At 42.9% G+C, this 22,635-nt stretch overlaps 1 protein-coding gene across 1 annotated transcript in view; it reads left to right on the plus strand.

Annotated features, from left to right (window-relative positions):
* The window catches only part of Ep300 (E1A binding protein p300), a 79,494-nt gene that overhangs the window by 14,927 nt on the left and 41,932 nt on the right, over positions 1-22,635 (plus strand). The window contains exons 3-10 of the mRNA XM_042697872.1: positions 3,532-3,708; positions 6,066-6,327; positions 10,310-10,423; positions 11,943-12,188; positions 15,093-15,186; positions 15,664-15,801; positions 19,023-19,140; positions 19,963-20,134. Of these exons, the coding sequence (XP_042553806.1) occupies positions 3,532-3,708; positions 6,066-6,327; positions 10,310-10,423; positions 11,943-12,188; positions 15,093-15,186; positions 15,664-15,801; positions 19,023-19,140; positions 19,963-20,134 (1,321 nt within the window). The remainder of the gene's footprint in view (positions 1-3,531; positions 3,709-6,065; positions 6,328-10,309; positions 10,424-11,942; positions 12,189-15,092; positions 15,187-15,663; positions 15,802-19,022; positions 19,141-19,962; positions 20,135-22,635) is intronic.

A 22,635-nucleotide genomic window follows, 5' to 3' on the forward strand; every position in this document is an offset into this window, starting at 1 on the left:
TTTTTTTTTGGTCAGTCGTATGGCTTGAACTCTGGGCGTGGGCGCTATCCCTCAGCTCTTTAGCTCAAGGCAAGCACTCTACCACTTGAGCCACAGCGCCACTTCCAATTTTGTAGTGGTTTATTGGAGAGATGAGTCTCAGGGACTTTCCTGCCCGGGCTGGCTTTGAACCGCTATCCTCAGATCTCAGCCTTCTGAGTAGCTAGGATTACAGGCGTGAGCCACCAGGGCCCGGCTTGGATTATTTTTTTTTTTCCGCCACTGGTACCTGGCTGGATTTTAACAGTACTTTTCAGGTTTTAGCCATTTAAGGAATTAGGATTACTGGTATGAGCCACTCTAGCCTGGCAATACGATTTATTTATATAGATTTCCAGAGTATAGGCGCTGGGAAGGTGGCTCAGTGGTAGAGCACTTGCCTTGCATTCATGAGGCCCTGGGTTCAATTCTTCAGCACCACATAAGCAAAAAGAAAAAAGCCGGACATGGTGCTGTGGCTCAAGTGGAAGAGAGCTAGCCTTGAGCTGAAGAGCTGAGTGACAGCACCCAGGCCCAGAGTTCAGGCCCCATGACTTGAACCTCCCCCCCCCCCCCCCAAAAAAAAAAAAAAAAAAAAAAAGATTTCCAGAGTATAGGTCAGGTGACAAACAATTTCATTCCTTATTCCTATTAGATCATATAAGACCAATTAAATCATCTGATACATCTTAGGCCCAGACAATGTTTGCTTCTCATCAAATACGCATGGCCCATCTGCCTCTATTAATAATTTTGTATGGCCTGCAAATAATGTTACTGAAAAGCCCTTGGCATTAAAAATCACATAAGATTTTGTTTTCTGGTTGGTCGTGGGTCTTGAACTCTGGGCCTGAGCGCTGTCCCTCAGCTTTCAGCTCAAGGTGAGCACTCTACCACTTGAGCTACACTGCCACTTCCGGTTTTCTAGTGTTGTATTGGATATAGGAGTCTCACGGTCTCTCCTGCCCGGGCTGGCTTTGAACCGAGATCCTCAGATCTCAGCCTCCTGAGTAGCTAGGATTACAGGCGTGAGCCACCAGCGTCCGGCTCAGGTCTTCACCTCAAGGCGAGAGCTCTACTACTTGAGCCACAGTGCCACTTCTAGTTTTTTTTTTTTTGTTTTGGTCAGTTGTGGGGCTTGAACTCTGGGCCTGGCCTCTGTCCTCACCTCCTCAGCTCAAGGTGAGTGCTCTACCACTTGATCCATAGCACCACTTCTGGTTTTAGAGTGTCATGGACTTTCCTGCCCAGGCTGGCTTTGAACCGTGATCCTCACATCTTGGGTCGCTAAGAGTACGGGCGTGAGCCTGTGGATAGTTTTAGGAATGTATAGCGTTATAGAATTACAAAGCCAAAAGAACTGAGGTTGTTGGCTGGGAATGTGGCTTAGTGGTAGAGTGCTTGCCTTGCATGCACATCCTGGGTTTGATTCTTCAACACCACATTAGCAAAACATTGGATATGGCACTGTAGTTCAAGTGGTAGAGCGCTAGCCTTGAGCTGAAGAGCTGAGGGACAGCGCCCAGGCCCAGAGTTCAGGCCCAGGGACCGACAAAAAAACAACAACAACAAAAAAACTGAGGTGGTTTTCCTTTTGAGAATTTCCACTGGTGATGAGGCTCATAGTTTTGCTTTGTTTTGTTCTGCTTCTACTCATAAAGGTGATGGACAGAGGAGTTATAGTTTCCTAAGTCAGGTATTGAGCACATTTCTTTGGAACTGTCACCCTTTCCCTCATTTTTTTCTTTGAGGCTCATGTTTTATCGTTTTACCCATGGTGTGTTATAAAGGCAGGCATGAACACTTGTGAGTGGGTAGAAAAATGAGTTTTGTAACTGTCTATTAGAATAGATAGATGTATTGCAGAGTGACATGTAAAAATATTAGTAGAACCATGATCCTCAGATCTCAGCCTCCTAAGTAGCTAGGATTACAAGGTGTGAGCCACCAGTGCCCTCTTGTGATTCCCTTTTCATTGGTTAGTTGTTATTTCATCCTGAGTTACCGTTCTGTATACTTGCTGTCTTGCTGGCTGGCTGTTTCTAGTTGGAGATAATTTCCTCTTCTTCTATTTTCTCTCCCTCTCCTCCCTTCCCTTACCTCTCTTTCCCTATCTCCCCTACTGCATTCAGGGCCTGAGTGCTGTCTGTTAGCTTTTTGGTAAGGATGGTGCTTTACTACTTGAGTCACAGCTCCACTTCTGGCTTTTTGGTAGTTTATTGAAGAGAATATGAGTCTCATGGACTTTCTTGCCTGGGTTTGGCTTTGAACTGCAGTCCTCAGATCTCAGCCTACTGAGTAGGGAGGATTACAAATACAAGCCACCAGCTCCTGGCCAGAGCTAGACTTTTTTTTTTTTTGGTCAGTCGTGGAGCTTGATCTTCTGGGTGTGGGTGCTGTCTCTGAGGTCTTCAGCTAAAGGCTGTCACTCTATCACTTGAGCCACAGCTCTACTTCCAGTTTCCTGGTGGTTAGTAGGAGATGAGACTCAATGGAGTTTCCTGCTTGGGATGGCTTTGAACTGTGATCCTCAGATCTCAGCCTCCTGAATAGCTAGGATTATTGGCATGTATAACCACCGGCATCTGGCCAGAGATTGACTTTAAACCTTACATTTAGGGATAGAGCTGATTTTGGTTTGATACAGTATTTAATTGTTGAATGAAAATGCATTTATTTGCACGTGACATTTGGTTTGTGAACTATTAGTGCTAGTGCTCTTCAAAGTAGCTGCCATAAAGTGTACAGCTGGAAGTGTAGCTCAAATTGTAGAACACCAGATTACAAAAAAAATTTTTTTCTTTTATTTATTTTTATTGTGAAAATACTGTACAGAGGGGTTACAATTATATGGGTAAGATAATGAGTACATTTCTTATCAAGCATTGTAGCCTCCTCCTTTGTTTCCCCTTCCCATCCTCCCCTTGCCCCCCAACCGATCCTCCCCTCTCCTCCCCCCGCCCACCAAAGTTGTAAAGTTCATTTTCGATATAACGAAAAAAAAATTAATTTTTTGTACTAGTTTTGAAGCTTGAACTTGGGAAGGTGGCTCAGTGGTAGAGCACTTGCCTTGCATGCCTGAGGCCCTGAGTTCGATTCTTCATAAGCAAAAAGAAAAAAGCCGGAGTGGCGCTGTGGCTCAAGTGGTAGAGTGCTAGCCTTGAGCTGAATTGCTGAGGGATAGCACCCAGGCCCAGAGTTCAGGCCCCACAACTGGACCCCCCAAAAAATAAAAGAAGAAGAAAGTGAGGGCTGGGAAGGTGGCTCAGTGGGAGAGCGCTTGCCTTGCATGCCTGAGGCCCTGGGTTCGATTCCTCAGCACCACATAAGCAGAAAAAGCCAGAAGTGGCGCTGTGGCTCAAGTAGTAGAGTGCCAGCCTTGAGCTGAAGAGTGCCCAGGTCCAGAACTCAGGCCCCATGACTGACCAAAAAAAAAAAAGAAAATGAGATAGGAATAGTGATGGCCTAATAATAAGGGGTTAACATTTAATTTCTTTTCTTTCTTACTCCTAGATGGGAATGATGAGCAATCCCAATCCTTACAGTTCACCATATTCTCAAAATTCTGGACAGCAGCTTGGAGCCAGTGGCCTGGGTCTCCAGATTCAGACAAAGACTGTACTACCAAATAGCTTATCTCCATTTGCAATGGACAAAAAGGCAGTTCCTGGAGGAGGGATGCCCAACATGGTGTGTACTTATCAGTTTTTTTTTTTTTTTTTAAGTTGGCATTTTAGAAAAGAATGTGTTGAAACTTTGATGCTCTCTTCTATATGTGCCAGTGCTTGTACACATTAGGAGTTTGAAGGTATGCAGTAAGTGAACCCTGTGAGAGAGGAGGCTTTTGCTTTCTTTGCATTTCACATGGTATTTTATTTTCTGTGGCTATTGTTCAATAACAAGACAGTTCCAGATAGGACCAGTGAAGTTTCAGGGCCTACCTTACAGCTCCTTTGGCTAGTAAGCATTTCTGTCAGAAAAGTTTGAACCTTTTTGCTCTTGGGGGTAAAAGACTCTTAGAACATCATTCTTAGAGACCAACCAGATCTATTAATTTCGTTCGCTTTTGCTACATCTATGTAACCTCTCTAAAAAATTACTTTGGTTTTTGTTTTACCATGCTCTAAGCTATATCCCCAGGTTCCCTTATGTGTTTTTTTTTTTTTTTTTTCTTTTTCCTTTTTTTTTTTTTTTTTTTAATTTTATCTTATTGTAAAGCTACTATACAGAGGGTTACAGTTACATGAGTGAGGTAATGAGTACACTTCCTCTTGAACATTGCCTTATGTGTTTTAAACATTGGTGCATGTTAGGGAAAAATCAGCTTTTTTTTGTGTGGTCATGGGGCTTAAATACTAGGCCTGGGTGCTGTCCCTAAGCTCTTCAGCTCAAGGCAAGCACTCTACCACTTGAGCCACAGTGCCACTTCCATTTTTTTCTGGTGGTTAATTAAAGATAAGAGTCATATAAACTTTCCTGCCCAGGTGGGCTTTTTCTTTTCTTTTTTTTTTTTGTCAGTCATGGGGCTTGAACTCTGGGCCTGGACACTGTCCCTTAGTTCTTCAGCTCAAGTCTAGAGCTCTACAACTTGAGCCACAGTGCCACTTCCGGTTTTCTGGTGGTTTATTGGAGATAAAAAATTTCCTGGGCTTTCTGGCTTTGAACTGTGTTCCTTAGATCTCAGCCTCCTGAGTAGCTAGGATTACAGGTGTGAGCCACCAGCCCTGGCTTTTTTTGTTTGTTTGGTCGGTCAGTGGTGGGCCTGCACTCTGGGCCTAGGCGCTGTTGCTCAGCTCTTCAGCTCAAGGCTAGCTCTCTACCACTTGAGCCATAGCACCACTTGTGGCTTTTTCTGCTTATGCGGTGCTGAGGAATCCAGCTCAGGGCCTCATGAATGCAAGGCAAGCACTCTACCACTGAGCCACCTTCCCAGCCCCCCAGCCTGACTTTGAACCCTGATCCTTAGATCTCAGTCTCCTGAGTAGCTAGGATTACAGGCATAAGCCACTGGTGCAGGCTGTTTATTTTTCATTTTTATTCATTTTTTGGTTCATCATGGGATCTGTAATTTTAGGAAGACATAGCAATCTAAATTTAACCCTTTTTTGTGTATGTTATTTTTTCAGTAAAGCTGTAAAAAAAATTCTATTGTCTGGATTTACTGGTTTTATGTGTGTGTGTGTGTGCACATGTGGGAATGGTCTTGGATCTTGAACTCAGGGTCTGGGCTCTATAGCTCGGACCTTTTCACTTAAGTGTTCTATCTGTTGAGCCATACCTCCACTTTGTTGTTTTTGTGGGGTTTTTTGGTAGTTAAGTGAAGGTCAGTCTCAACAGCTGGGTGGCTCTCTCCTGTAATCCTAACTAGGCAGGAAGTAGAGATCTGAGGATCATGGTTTGAAGCCAACCTGGACAGTAAATCCATGAGACTCTTATCTCCAGTAAAAGCCAGAAGTGGCTCAAGTGGTAGAGCACTAGTCTTGAGCACAAAGAGTCTCAGGGAGGGGCTGGGCAGGTGGCTCAGTGGTAGAGCGCTCGCCTCACATGCATGAAGCCCTTGGTTCGATTCCTCAGCACCAGAGACTCAGACAAAGCCAGCAGTGGGTGCTGTGGCTCAAGTGGTAGAGTGCCAGCGTGGAGCAAAAAAAAAAGTCTCAGGGAGAGTGCCCAGGACCTGAGTTCAAGTCCCAGGACTGGGGGATATATTAAAAAACAACTTAAAATTGTTTCTTACCCAGGATGGCTTTGAACTGTGATCCTCAGCCTCCTGAGTAGCTAGGATTGAGGTGTGAGCCACCACACCTGGTCTATTTTTGTTGTGTGTCACCTATATTTTAGGTGGTATCCTCTAAGTAATAGACATGTAAAGACAAGTAAACATATTCCTAACCTCAGAAATGTGTTTTTATCAATAAAAAACCAAAAAACCAAAAAAAAAAACCTACATGTCTTTCAAAGGCTATTACAAGGCTTACCTGAAAATAAATAGATTGGCATTTACTAAAGGGTAACAACTGACAGTTGTGTATCTTTATTACATTCCCTAGGGGCAGCAACCTGCCCCCCAGGGCCAGCAGCCAGGCCTGGTGACTCCAGTCACCCAAGGGATGGGTTCTGGAGCACACACTGCAGATCCAGAGAAGCGCAAGCTCATCCAGCAGCAGCTTGTACTCCTTTTACATGCCCACAAGTGCCAGCGCCGGGAGCAGGCTAATGGGGAAGTGAGGCAGTGCAACCTTCCCCACTGTCGTACGATGAAGAATGTTCTGAACCACATGACACACTGCCAGTCAGGCAAGTCCTGCCAAGGTGAGTAGGCCGATAGGGCCAGGAACTGATTTTAGTACATTGATTATGATGATGGTATTGTTTATGTATATCCAAACTAAGCAAAATATATAATTTGTTCTTTTAATTTCCATTTTTGTTGTTACTGCAATGTTAGCAATTACACCCCATGTCTTGAGCATCCAAGGCAAGTGGTCAGCCATTGAGCTGTGCCCTCAATCCTTTGTGTATATTGTTTATTCAGTAAAGTGTTACAAAAAATTCTATTGTCTGAGCCAGGTTCCTGTAATCCTAGCTACTCTGGAGGGGGAGATTTGAGGATCACGGTTCAAAGCCAACCCGAGCAGGAAAGTCCATGAGACTCTTATCTCCAGTAAACCATTAGAAAACTGGAAGTGGTGCTGTGGATTGAAGCAGTAGAACACTTTCCTTGAGCTGAAGAACACGGGGAAAGCGCCCAGGCCCAGAGGTCAAGCCCCACAACTTCCCCCCGCCCCCCACCAAAAAAAAAAGTTTCATTATCTAGATGTACTGGATGTACTACAGATTATCTACCTGGTGAAGGACATCTTTGATCCCTTTAGTTTTAGGCAGTTAAGTAATCTACTGGATGGGCATTGGTAGTTTTCATCTGTAATCCTAGATACTCGGGACACGAGATCTGAGGATCACCTTTGGAAGTAATCTGGCACATGGGCACAGACAAATGTGCTATAAACAAGGCCATATACAAATACATATTTACATGGATTCTATATATGTGTATTTATTTCTTTTGTGCTGACCCTGTGGCTAGAACTCAGGCCCTGGGTGCTGTTTCTGAGCTTTTTTGCTCAAGGTTGGCACCCTGCCATTTGAGTTGTAGCTCCCCTTCAGTGATTTTGGTGGTCAAGTGAGATGATTGTCTCATGGACTTTCTTGCCAGTCTGGCTTTGTACAATGATCTCAGAGGTCAGCTTCCTGAAGAGCTAGGATTATAGGTGTGATCCATCACCATCCGCACAGAAAATATATTTTTGAGGGAACCCTTCCCTCCCTCCCCCCCAAAAAAAAACAAAACACCAATGCCTTGTACTTCAGGCAAAATGCTCTTCCACTACCCTCCCCCCCCCCCCTTTTTTTTTTGTCAGTCGTGGGGCTTGAACTCTGGGCCTGGGCACTGTCCCTCAGCTCTTCAGCTGAAGCCGAGCGCTCTACCACTTGAGCTACCCGGGCTGGCTTTGAACCGTGATCCTCAGATCTCAGCCTCCTGAGTAGCTAGGATTACAGGCGTGAGCCACCAGCACCCGGCTCCCCCCCCCCCCCCCCCTTTTTTTTTTTGGTCTTGCAGGTTAAGGGGCTTGACCTCGGCCTGGACACTATCCCTGAGCTTTTTTGCTCAGGGCTAGCACTGTACCATTTGAGCCATAGCCACTTCTTTCTAGCTTCTTGTTGGTTAACTGCAATTAGGAATCTTGTAGACTGAACCTGAGCAGCCTGGCTTTTAACAGTGATCTCAGTGGCTAGGATTATTACAGATGTGAGCAGTGGACTCCAGTTAAACATTTTTTCATGCATTTATTAGCCATTTGTACTATTGAACTCTGCTTAATTCATTTGCAGACTAAATTTCTTTTACTAATTTGATTGTCTTACTGTCTGGTATTTTTAACTTGACATATTCTGGGTATTAGTTAATTTGTCCCTTGTTAAGGGGCAAAAGATTTTTCTCCCATTCTGTGAATGCTCTCTTGTCAGTTGTGGGGCTTGAACTCTGGGCCTGGGCCCTTTCCCTCAGCAATTCAGCTCAAGGCTAGGGATTTATCACTTGTACCACTGCACTACTTCTGGCTTTCTGGAGGTTAATTGGAGATAAGGGTCTCATGGACTTTAAGGGGTTAGGTTTGAACTGGATCCTCAGATCTCGGCCTGCTGAGTAGCTAGGATTATAGGTTTGAGCCACTGACACCCACCTGTGAGCTGTCTCTTGTTGGTACTTGTTTTCCTTGATATTCAGTAGCTTTTTTAATTTCATGTAATCCCATTAGTCCTTATTTTCTCTCCCTATGCAGTTGAGTCTTATTCAGCAAATAATTGCCTATGGTTAGGTATTACTGAGTTTTGCTACTGTTTGTGTCCTGCAAATGCCCATTTTCATACGTTTTTACTTGATCGGTTTTATCGAGTTTAATAGCTAATTTTATAGAGTAATTAAAAATTTTTTAACCAGGCACTAGTGGCTCATCCTGGCTACTCAGGAGGTTGAGATCTCAGGAGGTTGAGATCTCAGGACCGTGGTTGGAAGCCAGCCCAGGCAGGAAAACCCTTGAGGCTCTCATCTCAAATTAACTACTCAGGGGCTGGGAAGGTGGCTCAGTGGTAGAGCGCTTGCCTTGCATGCCTGAGGCCCTGGGTTCGATTCCTCAGCACCACATAAGCAAAAAGAAAAAAGCCAGAAGTGGCGCTGTGGCTCAAGTGGTAGAGCACTTGCCTTGAGCTGAAGAGCTGAGGGACAGCGCCCAGTTCAGGCCCCACGACTGGACCCCCCCCCCCCCCAAAAAAAAAAAAAAAGTTTTTTTTTAATCACTCGAAGCTAGAAATAGAGTGCTACCCTTTAGCAAAAGACGTTCAGGGACAGTGCTTATGCCCTGAGTTGAAGTCCTAGGACAGGCACCCCCCCAAAAAAAACCCCCCAAACAAACAACTTTGTACAGGCATTGTTAATTACTTAGCAGGCTAAGATCTGAGGATCTAGTTTTGAAGTTACTTGGGGCAGAAAAGTCCCCAAAACTCTTTAAAAAATTACCCACCAGGGTTGGAAATGTGGCTTAGTGGTAGAGTGCTTGCAAACATGTAAGAAACTCTGGATGTAATTCCTCAGTAACACATAAACAGAAAAAGCTGGAAGTCATGCTGTGGCTCAAGTGTAGAGTGCTAGCCATAAGCAAAAGCAGCTCAGGAATCATGCCCACACTCTGAGTTCAAGCCCCAGGAATGGGGGGGGGGGGGGGAAGCAAAATAAAAATACCCACCAAACAGCTCAAGATAGAGCTGTGTCTCAAGTCATAAATTGATAGCCTTGAGCACAAAAGTTCAGAAACAGTACTCCAGCGCTGAGTTCAAGTCCTGTAATTAACACCAGAAAACAAATCTGTATGTACTCCTAATACACAAGCATAAACTCAGGGCCTCATTCAGTGTCCTTTTTTTTTTCCTCCACTCATTGTTAGCACTCTACTACTTGAGCCACTCTTTCAATCTCAAATTTTAAACTGTGATCCTCTAGGTCTTAGGCTCTAGAGTAGCTAGGATTACTGGCATGAGCCATTGGTGTCCTGTTGTCATTCAAAACTTTTTTTTTTTTTTGGGTCTGGTCTTTCTGGCTTTTTTCTTTTTGCTTATGTGGTGCTGAGGAATCCAACCCAGGGCCTCATGCATGCAAGGCAAGCGCTGTACCACTGAGCCACCTTCCCAGCCCCCGTCATTAAAAACTTTTATAGAGCCGGGCGCTGGTGGCTCACGCCTGTAATCCTAGCTACTCAGGAGGCTGAGGTCTGAGGATCGCGGTTCAAAGCCAGCCCGGGCAGGAGAGACCGTGAGACTCCTATCTCCAATAAACCACCAGAAAACCGGAAGTAGCGCTGTAGCTCAAGTGGTAGAGCACTCGCCTTGAGCTGAAGAGCTGAGGGACAGCGCCCAGGCCCAGAGTTCAAGCCCCACGACTGACCAAAAAAAAAAAACTTTAATAGGCAATATGTGTCATAATACTGGCTTATAATGCTTTTATCTAAAGTAAATATAGCATGCTGGTAGAAGATGGGCTGCTCTACAACTAGATTGCATAAGTTTGTACTGATTGTTTTCTCAAGGTCTCATTATTAATAGCATCTTCCAGTTGTGTTATGTTTAATATTATCTTCTAGTAGTGTTGTTATGAAGAAATGATTTATATCATTTGCTTGAGTGTTTAATAATTTGGCTATTATTCATGTAAAAATCCTTACTTAAATTTTTTTTGTTTTAGTGGCACACTGTGCATCTTCTCGACAAATCATTTCACACTGGAAGAATTGTACAAGACATGACTGTCCTGTGTGTCTTCCGCTAAAAAATGCTGGGGATAAGAGAAACCAGCAGTGTAAGTTCATACCAGAAGTATCCTGAGGTTCTGACTGGTGACTTGATAGGATTCATTGTTCTTAATTGGGTGAATTTCCTTTTAATTAGTTGCTACTGTCAGAGACTACATTGAAAAGTATTTTTCATTTTTATTTTCCCTGTTTCTCATTATCCACATATTAATATATAGGATTAAATTACGTAAAGTTCAGGAACTCTCAATATTTACTCTTTTAGCTCATCACAATTCTTCTGTCAGAGTGTCCACAATAGCAGTGGAATTTTTACTCCATTTTAATTATTTTATCTTATTTTATGTTATTTTTTGTTGGTTGTGGGGCTTGAACTCTGGGCCTCGGTACTATCCATCAGCTTTTCAGCTCAAGGCATGCATTCTACCTCTTGAGCCACTGCATCACTTCTGGATGTCTGGTGATTAATTGGAGATAAGATTCTCATGGGACTTTCCTGCCTTGGCTGCGTTTGAACTGTGACCCTCAAATCTCAGCCTCCTGAGTATCTAGGATTACAGGCGTGAGCCACAGGCACTGTACTCTTAATGCATGAAAAGTCAAAGTAACAAAATTGATAATACTTTACTAAGTATGAGTTGTAGAAGAGCTTTTCTTTTTCTTTTCTTTTTTTGGCGGGGGGTGGGGGGTTGGGGGTTCCAGTTGTGGGGCCTGAACTCTGGGCCTGGGCGCTGTCCCTCAGCTCTTCAGCAAGGCTAGCGCTCTATCACTTGAGCCACAGCACCACTTCCAACTTTTTTCTTTTTGCTTATGTGGTGCTGAGGAATTGAACCCAGGGCCTCATGCATGCAAGGCAAGCGCTCTACCACTGAGCCACCTTCCCAGCCCCTAAAATTTACTTTAAAAGGTGGAGGAGGGCTGGGAAGGTGGCTCAGTGGTAGGAGAGCTTGCCTTGCATGCATGAGGCCCTGGGTTCCATTCCTCAGAAAAAACTGGAATTAGTGCTCTTCAGATCTCAGCCTCCTGAGTAACTAGGATTATAGGTATAAGCCACTGACACCCAACTAAATCTGAGGTTCTGTCTCTAGTTAACCACCAAAAAGCCAGGAGTAGAGCTCTGGCTCAATTAGTAGAGCACCAACATTGAGTGAAAAAGCTCAAGGACTAGGCACATACCTTTGTTGAAGCCCCATTTCAGCATGCGTGCACGCATATGCACACACACACACACACACACACACACACACGCACGCACGCACGCACGCATTTATATACACACACACAAATTCTGAGGTGTTGGAAATGGCGTGGTAGCTAAAGTGGTAGAGCACTCACCTTCAGCTTAGGGACAACACCCAGGCCCAGAGTTCAAGCCCCATGAACACCTCCCCCCTTCAAAAAAAAAAATTTGAGGTGTTACTTAAATACAACAAAATTCACCATTTAACATATGTAACCAATTGCGTTTTTTTTTTCAAATACACAAATTGTGCAGCTATGACCCAACTCAAATTTTAGAGCATTCCCCAGTGTAATATTGTAATACCATTCTTTTGTCTTCTCTAGCAATTTTGACTGGAGCACCTGTTGGGCTGGGAAACCCTAGTTCTCTCGGAGTGGGTCAGCAGTCTACACCTAGCTTAAGCACTGTTAGTCAGATTGATCCCAGCTCTATTGAGCGAGCCTATGCAGCTCTTGGCTTACCCTATCAAGTAAACCAGATGCCACCACAACCGCAGGTGCAAACGAAGAACCAGCAGAATCCCCAATCTGGACAGTCTCCCCAAGGCATGCGGCCCATGAGCAACATGAGTAAGTTGATGTCTTCCTAGACACATTGGTTGATTAAATTCTGGCTAGAAATTCGGGATTAACTCCTTTGATGGATTATTCTTTTTTTTTTCTTAAATTATTATTTAAATTGCTATATGTGTTATAAAGGTCCTTTCATAATGTGTACACACTCAGGAACTGCTTCTGTTATATTTCCTTTTTCTTTTCTTGTTTTTGTTGATTGATTGTTTTGTGTTGGTTCTTCAGCTTGAACTCAGGGCCTTGGCACTGTGTTTGAGATTTTGTCCTAAAGGCATGCTGTAATATTTGAACCACAACTTCTCCACTTCCAGCATTTTTGATAATTACTTGGAGATAAAAGTCTCATGCAGTTTCCAGGAGGATTTACTTCAAATCCAGATCTTCAGACATAGCAGTCTTCTGAGTAGCTAGGAGTACAGGAATGAGCCACCAGCACCTGCCTGTATTTCATTTTTGATCCTCATTTTGATCCTATGTTATTGTAAGTTGCTGAAATGAGATCACATGTATTAGTCCACAACTACCTTTACACTGTATGGTTATTTATATTAAATATCCAGTAACTTAAATATCCAGTCAAAAACTATTCTCTCTCAGTCATAAGTACTTTTTAGTGGTATATACTAGCTTCAGGTATGCAACCGTTTTCTCCAAGTAGATATTGAGGATTACAATTTTTTTTTAGTTAACTCTCATGGCATTTGCTCCTTTTTAAATTTTTTATTAAAAAATAAGGGAGACTCATGCTAAGACTATCCATAGATATCAAAATTGGGGGATGAGGGCTGGGCTGTAGCTCAATGGCAAAGCGCTTGCCTAGCAAATGCAACATCATGGGTTCAATCCCTAGTACCAAAAAAAAAGACCAAAAAAAAAAAATAGAGCTTAAAAAAAAAAATTGGGGGATGAGGGTTGGGAATGTGACTTAGGGTAGAGTACTTGCCTAGCATGCTTGAAGCCCTGGGTTTGATTCCTCAGTACCACGTAAACAATAAAAGCTGGAAGTGGTGCTGTGATTCAAGTGGCAAAAGAAGGTCAGCTATAGTACCCAGCCAGGACTGGCAAAAAAAAAAAAAAAAAAAGTAGAATGCTCAAATCCCATTTATAAAATGGTGTACTGTTTGCAGGTAATCTACATATACCTCCGACATAAATTTCTCTCTAGGGATTATGAATGTGGCTTAATGGTAAAGTGCTTGACTGTCATGCATGATGTCTTGGGTTCAATTCCTTGGTACCACGTAAAATAAAAAATTAAACAGTAAATTACTCTCTAAATTATAATACTTAATACTGTATAAAATAGTTGTTTAGGGGGCTGGGAAGGTGGCTCAGTGGTAGAGCCACTTGCCTTGCATGACTGAAGCCCTGGGTTCGATTCCTCAGCACCACATAAGGAAAAAGCCAGAAGTGGTGCTGTGGCTTAAGTGGTAGAGCACTAGCCTTGAGCTGAAGAGCTGAGGGACAGTGCCCATGCCCAGAGTTCAGGCCCCACGACTGGACCCCCCCCCCCCCCCCAAAAAAAAAAAAAAAAAGTTGCTTAGGAATTGAAAATGTTGTTCCTGTTAAATAAACATGAATGCGTGTACATGCACACATGTATACAAATCTCTCCCTACTGAAGTATATTTCCAGCCTAATGAATACTTTAAATTCCTTGGATATCAACTTTTGAATACAAGACTGATCTTAAAATCAATTTGTTATTAAGAACGTATTGAGCACATGGTGAAAAGTTTTTTTTGTGTGTGTTTTTGTTTTTCTTTTTTCCCCTTCGTGTGTGGGGCTTGAACTCAGGACCAGAGAGAGCACAGAGAATGTGGCTTAGCTAGAGTGCTTGCCTAGCATGTATGAAGCTCTGGGTTTGATTCCTCAGTACCACATACACAGAAACAGCTGGAAGTGGCACTGTGGCTCAAGTGGTAGAGTGCTAGCTTTGAGTAAAAGAAGCTCAGGGACAATGCTCAGGCACTGAGTTCAAACCGCAGGACAGCCCCTCCACCCCCCCCCCCCCCCAAAAAAAAAAAAAAGTACTTATTGTACCATAAGAACATGTTACTTACCCTGGTGCTAACAGCTTACGCCTGTAATCCTAGCTACTTGGGAAGGTGAGATCTAAGGAATGCAGTTCAAAGCCAGCCCTGGCAGGAAAATCTATGAGACTCATCTCCTGTTAACTTCCAGAAAATGCTAAGTGGCACTGTGTGACTCAAAGTGGTAGAGCAGTAGACTTGAGCAGGAAAGTACATGGGAGGATACTTGAATTTTTTTTGTTGGTGGTGGGACTTGATCTCTGGGCCTCAACGCTGTCCCTGAGCTCTTCAGCTCAAGGCTTGAGCCACAGTGCCACTTCTGGTTTTCTGGTGGCTTATTAGAGATAAAATTTTCTCAGACTTCCATGCCCAGGCTGGCTTTGAACTGTGATCCTTAAATCTCAGCCTCCTGAGTAGCTAGGATTACAGGGGTGAGCCACCAGCTTGAACTTAGGGCCTGGGCACTGTTTTTGAACTTCTTTAGATCAAGGCTAACAATCTACCACTTGAACCACAGCTCCACTTCAGGCTTTTTCTGTTTACGTAGTACTAAGGAATCAAACCCAGGGCCTCATGCAAGCTAGGCAAGCACTCTACCACTAAGCCATACTCCTAGCCTTTGGATTGTTTTTTTTTTTTTGTTTGTTTGTTTTTTGTTATTTAAAAAGGATGATAATGATGAATTAATTGCCTCTTCTAATTGCATTGTTCGCCATTTTCTTACTGGATTTAAAGGCTGCTTTATATAGAGTATGTATTGCTAATAACTTATTTTATGTGCTACTCATTTTTTTCTTCAATTTGCCTTTGAAGTCTATCGTTTTATGGCTTTTATTTATTTGTTTTTTCTTACTTTCTTTTGACTTAGGTGCTAGTCCTATGGGAGTAAATGGAGGTGTAGGGGTTCAAACCCCAAATCTTCTTTCTGACTCCATGTTGCATTCAGCCATAAATTCTCAAAAGTAAGTTTTAATGTGATTTATGTCCTGAGCCAGATTTCAGTTATGTAAGAATTTCTTTGTTTTAAAAATGTCTTTTATGAATGAAGAGAATCTGGATAGCATCCTTATATATATTTAGAATTATATCATTTATGTCTAGAGTCACTTGTACTTTTCCTAATAAAATAGGAAATTGTGTTTTATCTACATACTAATGAATTTTCTCTCTCCCACTGTTAAGAACCCTCTTACAAAGTGCTCTCTGAAAATTAAGATATGTCTAATCCACTTAACTTTCATAGCAGGACTTAAGTTTTTCATTCAGGAGACTACTCTTCCTCTGTATACACTTTTTTACACAGGTACAAACACAGAATCCAGTCAGTACCACCCTCCCACACAGATCTATGGCAGTAATCAACTATTACTTCTAATTAGTGGATGTCTTCTTTATCGTATCCTTCTTCACTAAAACTTATCATAACTACTTTTTTAAAGCCCAATGATCAATGAAAATGCTAGTGTGACCTCCCTGGGTCCTATGCCAACAGCAGCTCAACCATCCAATACTGGAATTCGGAAACAGTGGCATGAAGATATTACTCAGGATCTTCGAAACCATCTGGTTCATAAACTGTAAGATTATGGGCTTTTCTCATAAGAGTTACTATATCTTTTTTAATTTTATTTTTTTGTGAACATACTGTACATAGGGGTTACAATTACATGGGCAAGATAATGAGTACATTTCTTTTTTTTTTTTTTGGTCGGTAGTGGGGCTTGAACTCTGGGCCTGGACGCTGTCCCTCAGCTCTTCAGCTCAAGGCGAGCGCTCTACCACTTGAGCTTCAGTGCCACTTACGGTTTTCTGGTGGTTTATTGGAGATAGGAGTCTCACGGTCTCTCCTGCCCGGGCTAGCTTAGAACCGCGATCCTCAGATCTCAGCCTCCTGAGTAGCTAGGATTACAGGCGTGAGCCACCAGCGCCGGGCTATGAGTACATTTCTTATCAAGCATTGCAGCCTCCTCCTTTGTTTACCCTTCACATCTCTTCCCAGTCTCCCCTCACCCCTCCACCCAATCCCAAGAATTACTATATCTTTATGCTTCCAATCTGCCATGCATTTACTCAAAGGAATATTACTGTTACTGTTGATAGTACTGGTCTTGGTTATTTCTGTCAGTTGTAGGGCTTGAACTCAGGACCTGGGTGCTGTCCCTAAGCTCTCTTGCTCAAGGCTATAGTACTCTACCACTTTGAACCAAGTGTCCACTTCCTGCTTTTTTTCTTATTGCCCATTTTATCTTTCTCACATTTGTAGGAGTCCAGTTTTAATACTGAATTCTGATTAGTGTCAAAAATTAAATTTTTATGTCAATGACAGACACCATTTATATTTTGTAAGGAAAACTAAAGAACTGTGCACCAGTGGCACATAATAACAGTTCTTAGTTACTTAGGAGGCTGAGACTTACAGGACTGAGGTTTGAAACCAGCCTGGGTAGATAAGGCAAAAAAAAAAAAAATCTGAGATCAAAATGCTGGCTTGGGAGTAACTCAAGTGAATGCCATCCTAGCAAGTACAAATTCAACCTTAGTTCCAAAAGAAAAGAAAAACTAGGGGGGCTGGGAAGGTTGCTCCGTGGTAGAGCGCTTGCCTTGCATGCATGAGGCCCTGGGTTCGATTCCTCAGCACCACATAAGCAAAAAGAAAAAAGGCAGAAGTGGCGCTGTGGTTCAAGTGGTAGAGCGCTAGCCTTGAGCTGAAGAGCTGAGGGACAACACCCAGGCCCAGAGTTCAGGCCCCATAACTGGACCCCAAAAGAAAGAAGGAAGGAAGGAAAAAAGGAAAAACTAAGCCAGGCCCTGGTAGCTCACACGTGTAATCCTAGCTACTTAGGATGCTGAGATCTGAGAATCGAGGTTCAAAGCCAGTCTCGGCAGGAAAGTCCATGAGCCACAGTGCCACTTCCAGCCTTTTCTGCTTAAGTGGTGATGAAGAATCAAACACAGTGCCTCATACATGCAAGGCAAGCACTCTACCACTGAGCCACCTTCCCAGCTCCATCCAATAAATCACCAGAAAACAAAAAATGGTGCTGAGGCTCAACTGGTAGAGTTGAGCTTTTCAGCCTTAAGCTGAAGAGCTAAGGGACAGTGCCCAGGACCCAGAGTTCAAGCCCCACTACCAAAAAAAACAACCACCAAAAACCTTAGCTTTAGTTCTTTAACATGTGATAGCAGGAATATCTATTTTCTGTTTTTTTTTTGGGGGGGGGGAGGGGTCCAGTCGTGGGGCCTGAACTCTGGGTCTGGATGCTGTCCCTCAGCTGTTCAGCTCAAGGATAGCGCTCTACCACTTGAGCCACAACACCACTTGCGGCTTTTTTCTTTTTGCTTATGTGGTGCTGAGGAATCGAACCCAGGGCCTCATGCATGCAAGGCAAGCGCTCTACCACTGAGCCACCTTCCCAGCTCTTGTAAAGCTTTTATATTGTATTGACAATTTGAATCTTGTTGGTATATCTGTTCTTTGGTTAATGAAAATCTTCTGTATTCTTGGTTGTGCAATTGATACATGCTAGTGCTCAAAAACTCGAATTTGAAAAAGTTCTTGCCTGTAGAGTGGCAGTCCAAGGGTAGATATGAACTGATAAAATATAATGTGCTGCAATATATAATAAATGCAGAGCCTAGACCATGATAAATAAGAGCAAATCCTACAAAGAACATGGAGCATTTATTCTTGGAGGAAGTACCTTTCCATTTCACCTACTATTCCTTAGTTCCATTTAGGTATTCTAAAACAGTAGCCCTATAAATGATCTTTGACAGGTTCTTTTGTTTTGCTTTACTTTGTTTTGTGATTGTGGTATTGGAGATTGAATGTAGGCACTATACGTCTTTTTCTTTCTTTCTTTCTTTTTCTTTTTTTTTGGTCTGGTCGTGGGGCCCGAACTCTGGGCCTGGGCGCTGTCCCTCAGCTCAAGGCTAGAGCTCTACCACTTGAGCCATAGCGCCACTTCCGGCTTTTTTCTTTTTGCTTATGTGGTGCTGAGGAATCGAACCCAGTGCCTCATGCATGCAGGGCAAGCGCTCTACCACTGAGCCAACTTCCCAACTCACACTATACCTCTTATTTTTGTTTTTGTTTTTTTTTGGGTCCGGTCATGGGGCCTGAACTCTGGGCCTGGGCACTGTCCCTCAGCTCTTCAGCTCAAGGCTAGTGCTCTACCACTTGAGCCACAGTGCCACTTCCGGCTTTTTTCTTTTTGCTTATGTGGTGCTGAGGAATCGAACCCAGGGCCTTGAGCATGCAAGGCAAGCGCTCTACCACTGAGCCACCTTCCCAGCCCCCACATTATACCTCTTTAGTCACACTCCTATTCCTTTTTTTTTTTTGTCGGTTGTGGGTCTTGAACTCTGGGCCTGGGCACTGTTGCTCAGCTCTTCAACTCAGGGCTAGTGCTCTAGCACTTGAGCCACAATGCCACATCCGGCTTTTTCTGTTTATGTGGTGCTGATGAGGAATCCAACCCAGGGTCTCATGCATGCGAGGCAAGCACTCTACCACTGAACCACCTTCCCTATTTACTTTTATCTTTTCATTTTTTAAAAGCTCAATATATGGGCTGGGAAGGTGGCTCAGTGGTAGAGCGCTTGCCTCGCATGCATGAGGCCCTGGGTTCGATTCCCCAGCACCACATAAGCAAAAAAAAAAAAAAAAAAGCTCAATATGTTCAGTATATTGAAATGGAAAAAAACTAACTAGGAAAACACTTAAAATATTGTGCATTTCTATGAAATGAATGAAAATCCAACAAGTTACTACAGTAGTGGAATTTTCTATTCCTAGTGTTCAAGCCATATTTCCCACTCCGGATCCTGCTGCTTTAAAAGACAGACGAATGGAAAACCTGGTTGCATATGCTCGGAAAGTAGAAGGGGACATGTATGAATCTGCAAATAATAGAGTAAGCATGTGGCTTTTCTTTCTATTTATAAAACTGGGTTTTTCCTGGTTAGTTTATCCTCCATCTACATTATTGCATGCAACACTTAGAAGGACTCACTTCTGCTGTTAGCTCACCTTTTACCAAGCCCCAAGCAAGATGAAGCAATTTTCTAAGTGAACATCACCAAGAATCATATTTTTCCTTTTAATATACCGCCTTGCATATGGCTCGTTATCTTGATTGTCCTTCTATCAGTTCAAAAGTGTCTGAGCTATTATTGCTCTGTGCTTTTTTTCTCGAGAATATGGTAAATCAGCTACTTGATGTTTTCATCTGAAGTTTTATTTATTTTTGTTGGTTGTGGGGCTTGAAATCTGGGCCTGGGTGCTGTCCCTCAGCTCTTCCACTCAAGTCTAGCCCTCTACCACTTGAGTGACAGCGCCACTTCCAGCTCTTTCTGCTTATGTAGTGCTGAGGAATCGAATCCAGGGCCTCATTGATGCTAGAAAAGCACTCTACCACTGAGCCACCTTTCCCAACCCTGAAGTTTATTTTCAAAACAGCAATTGAACTTCCTTTTCTGTATTCATCCTACTTCGAAATATAGGATACTGTAAATTACAAGTGTGTATTCTGCAAACATACTTGTAGAGGTTGTGCTTTATTGTATAAATTCTATGAGATTTGTGTCTCATACTACAAACAAGCTCATGTTTGAACTGTCACCAAAGGATAAGTACATAGATACTTCTCCATTGTCTTTTAAATGAAGCTAATACTTGGTTTTGGTTCTTTATTATTATTATCCAAACATCTTTTACTTCTAAAATCCAAAAACAGGCAGAATACTACCACCTTCTAGCTGAGAAGATCTATAAAATCCAGAAAGAACTAGAAGAAAAACGAAGGACTAGACTACAGAAACAAAGTATGCTACCAAATGCAAGCATGGTACCAGTTTCCATGAATCCAGGCCCTAACATGGGGCAGCCACAACCAGGAATGACTTCCAGTAAGTGCCTTTCATCCTAGTACAACGATAGTAGAAAAGTATATTAAAAGATTTCTGCATATATTTAGTGTGTCTTTATAATCTGACATCTTTATTGCCCACAATATCTGTCACAGTGATACCAGGAAATGACTTCATAACAGGCAGGCAATTCATGATTGTAGGCCATCTAGGTTTAGGGGTCCCTAAAAGATCTAATTTTATTTATTTATTTACTTTTTTGTCATTGAACTTGAACTGGGCCTGGGCACTGTCCCTCAGTTCTTCATCTCCAGGCTGAAGCCTGGGCTGGCTTTGAACTGTGATCCTCAGATGTCAGCCTCCGGAGTAGCTAGGATTATAATCATGAGCTAATTTTTTATCATTTAATTTAAGACAGGTTGTTGTGATTTAGGTTCATCCTGCCTTTGTTTCTCAAGTGCTGAGATTATTATTATGACCCATTGTGCTTCATATTTTCAAAATCTAAATAGCCATACACCTATGTGTGTCTGGGGATGGTGGGGGTGATGCTGGGTCTTGAATTCAGGGCCAGTGCTTTAGTCACACTCCTATTCCTTTTTTTGTCAGTGTGGGGCTTTAACTCTGGGCCTAGGCACTATCCCCAAGCTCTTTAGCTCAAGCTAGCATTCTACCACTTGAGCCACAGCGCCACTTCCAGTTTATTGGTGGTCAATTGGAGATAAGAGTCTCACAGACTTTCCTGCCCCTGCCAGCTGAGTCAGCAGAGACACTACTTCCAGTGGGTTGTTAGTGGAATTAGAAAATATACCTTCCTTTCATGAGGTCCTAAAGTACGGAATATTAGTTGCCCCTGACCTTCAGCAGCTTTAATGCCATCAGTGACATCGACTGGTTTCTAGTGCCAAGATGCAAGCAGAATTAGGAAGAGCAACATTTCTGGCAGAAACGGTACTATACATGGAGGCTTTAAGGAGCAAGGGAAGATCCATATGCAAGGCTAGTTCACATCTATAATTCTGTTTAGAAGACTAAGAATGGGAAGATCATGGTTCAAAGCCAACCTGAGCAGAGAAATTTATGAGAGCACTACTCAATGATAGATGGGTGTCCTTTCATATCAGCTAGTCTAGTAAGTCTTAATAGGCAGATGTTACTATCTGGGGCCCAACTGGGAGGCTCATTGTATCAAAATCAACTAATAAAGGGGGAGGGCATGAGCTGAAGTAGTAGAACATCTCCCTAGTAAGTGTGAGATCACCACATTCCAACCCCATACCTACCCCTACAAGTAGTTAAAGAAAATGTGTCTGTTTTGGGCTAGGTAGGAAACAGATTTTTAGAATTGGGAAAGGCAAGATTAGTGTTGGAGCTTGGTGCCAATAAGGTTGATCCTTATAGTCCTAGTTCCTCAAGAGCCTGATCTGAGGATTGTTGTTTAAGACCAGCCCCTATAGGAAAGTTTGTGAGACCAACAAAATACCACGGTGGAGATATGGCTCTGTGGCTCAAATGTGTTAGAGTGCCAGTCTTGAGCACAAAGGGCATGAATTCAAGCCCTAGTAGTAGAAACAACAGAAAAAGCAAAAAACATTAGTTTTAAAGAAATTATCTTAGTATATGATTTGTACGTGATTAGTAACTCAGGTCATAGAAGCAGAGATCTCTACTTGAGCTACTTGAATTGGGTTGAAAAATTTATTTTATTTTTTGATCTGTCATGGGGCTTGAACTCTGGGCCTGGGCACTGTCCCTCAGCTCTTCAGCTCAAGTTAAGAGCTCTACCACTTGAGCCACAGCACTACTTCTGGTTTTCTGGTGGTTTATTGGAGATAAGAGTCTCATGGACTTTCCTGCCTAGGCTGGCTTTGAACTGTGATCTGAGCCTCCTGAGTAGCTACAATTACAAGAATGAGACACCAGCATTATAGACTAGACCAAAAACCATTTCTAGGAATAAGTTCGTTTTTTTTGTTTTTGTTTCTTGTTTTTTTTGGTCTGGTCGTGGGGCCTGAACTCTGGACCTGGACGCTGTCCCTCAGCTCTTCAGCTCAAGGCTAGCGCTCCACCACTTGAGCCACAGCACCACTTCCGGCTCTTTTCTTTTTGCTTATGTGGTGCTGAGGAATCGAACCCAGGGCCTCATGCATGCAAGGCAAGTGCTCTACCACTGAGCCACCTTCCCAGCCCATGGAACAAGTTTATATCTGCCAAAATAGCTTACTTCCTTACTTTAATTTGCATGCAAGAATCATACAAAAAATATAAGGCATACAGAATATTAGTGGAAATACTTTTAAAAGTTGGCATAAAGCTGGGCACCAGTGGCTCACGCTTATTGTCCTAGCTATTCAGGAGGCTGAGATCTGAGCATCACGGTTCAAACCCAGCCAGGGCAGAAAAGTCCTTGAGACTCATATCTCCAATTAACCAGAGCCACCGGTCCATGGCTAGTAATGAGCATCTTTAATACTTACTTAAAAAATAAGTAAATAAACAGCAGGGTGCCAGTGGCTCCTGCCTGTAATCCTAGCTACTCA

This window comes from Dipodomys spectabilis, unplaced genomic scaffold (genome assembly GCF_019054845.1).
Source record: "Dipodomys spectabilis isolate Male_0828 unplaced genomic scaffold, ASM1905484v1 ptg000230l, whole genome shotgun sequence".
NCBI lineage: Eukaryota > Metazoa > Chordata > Mammalia > Rodentia > Heteromyidae > Dipodomys > Dipodomys spectabilis.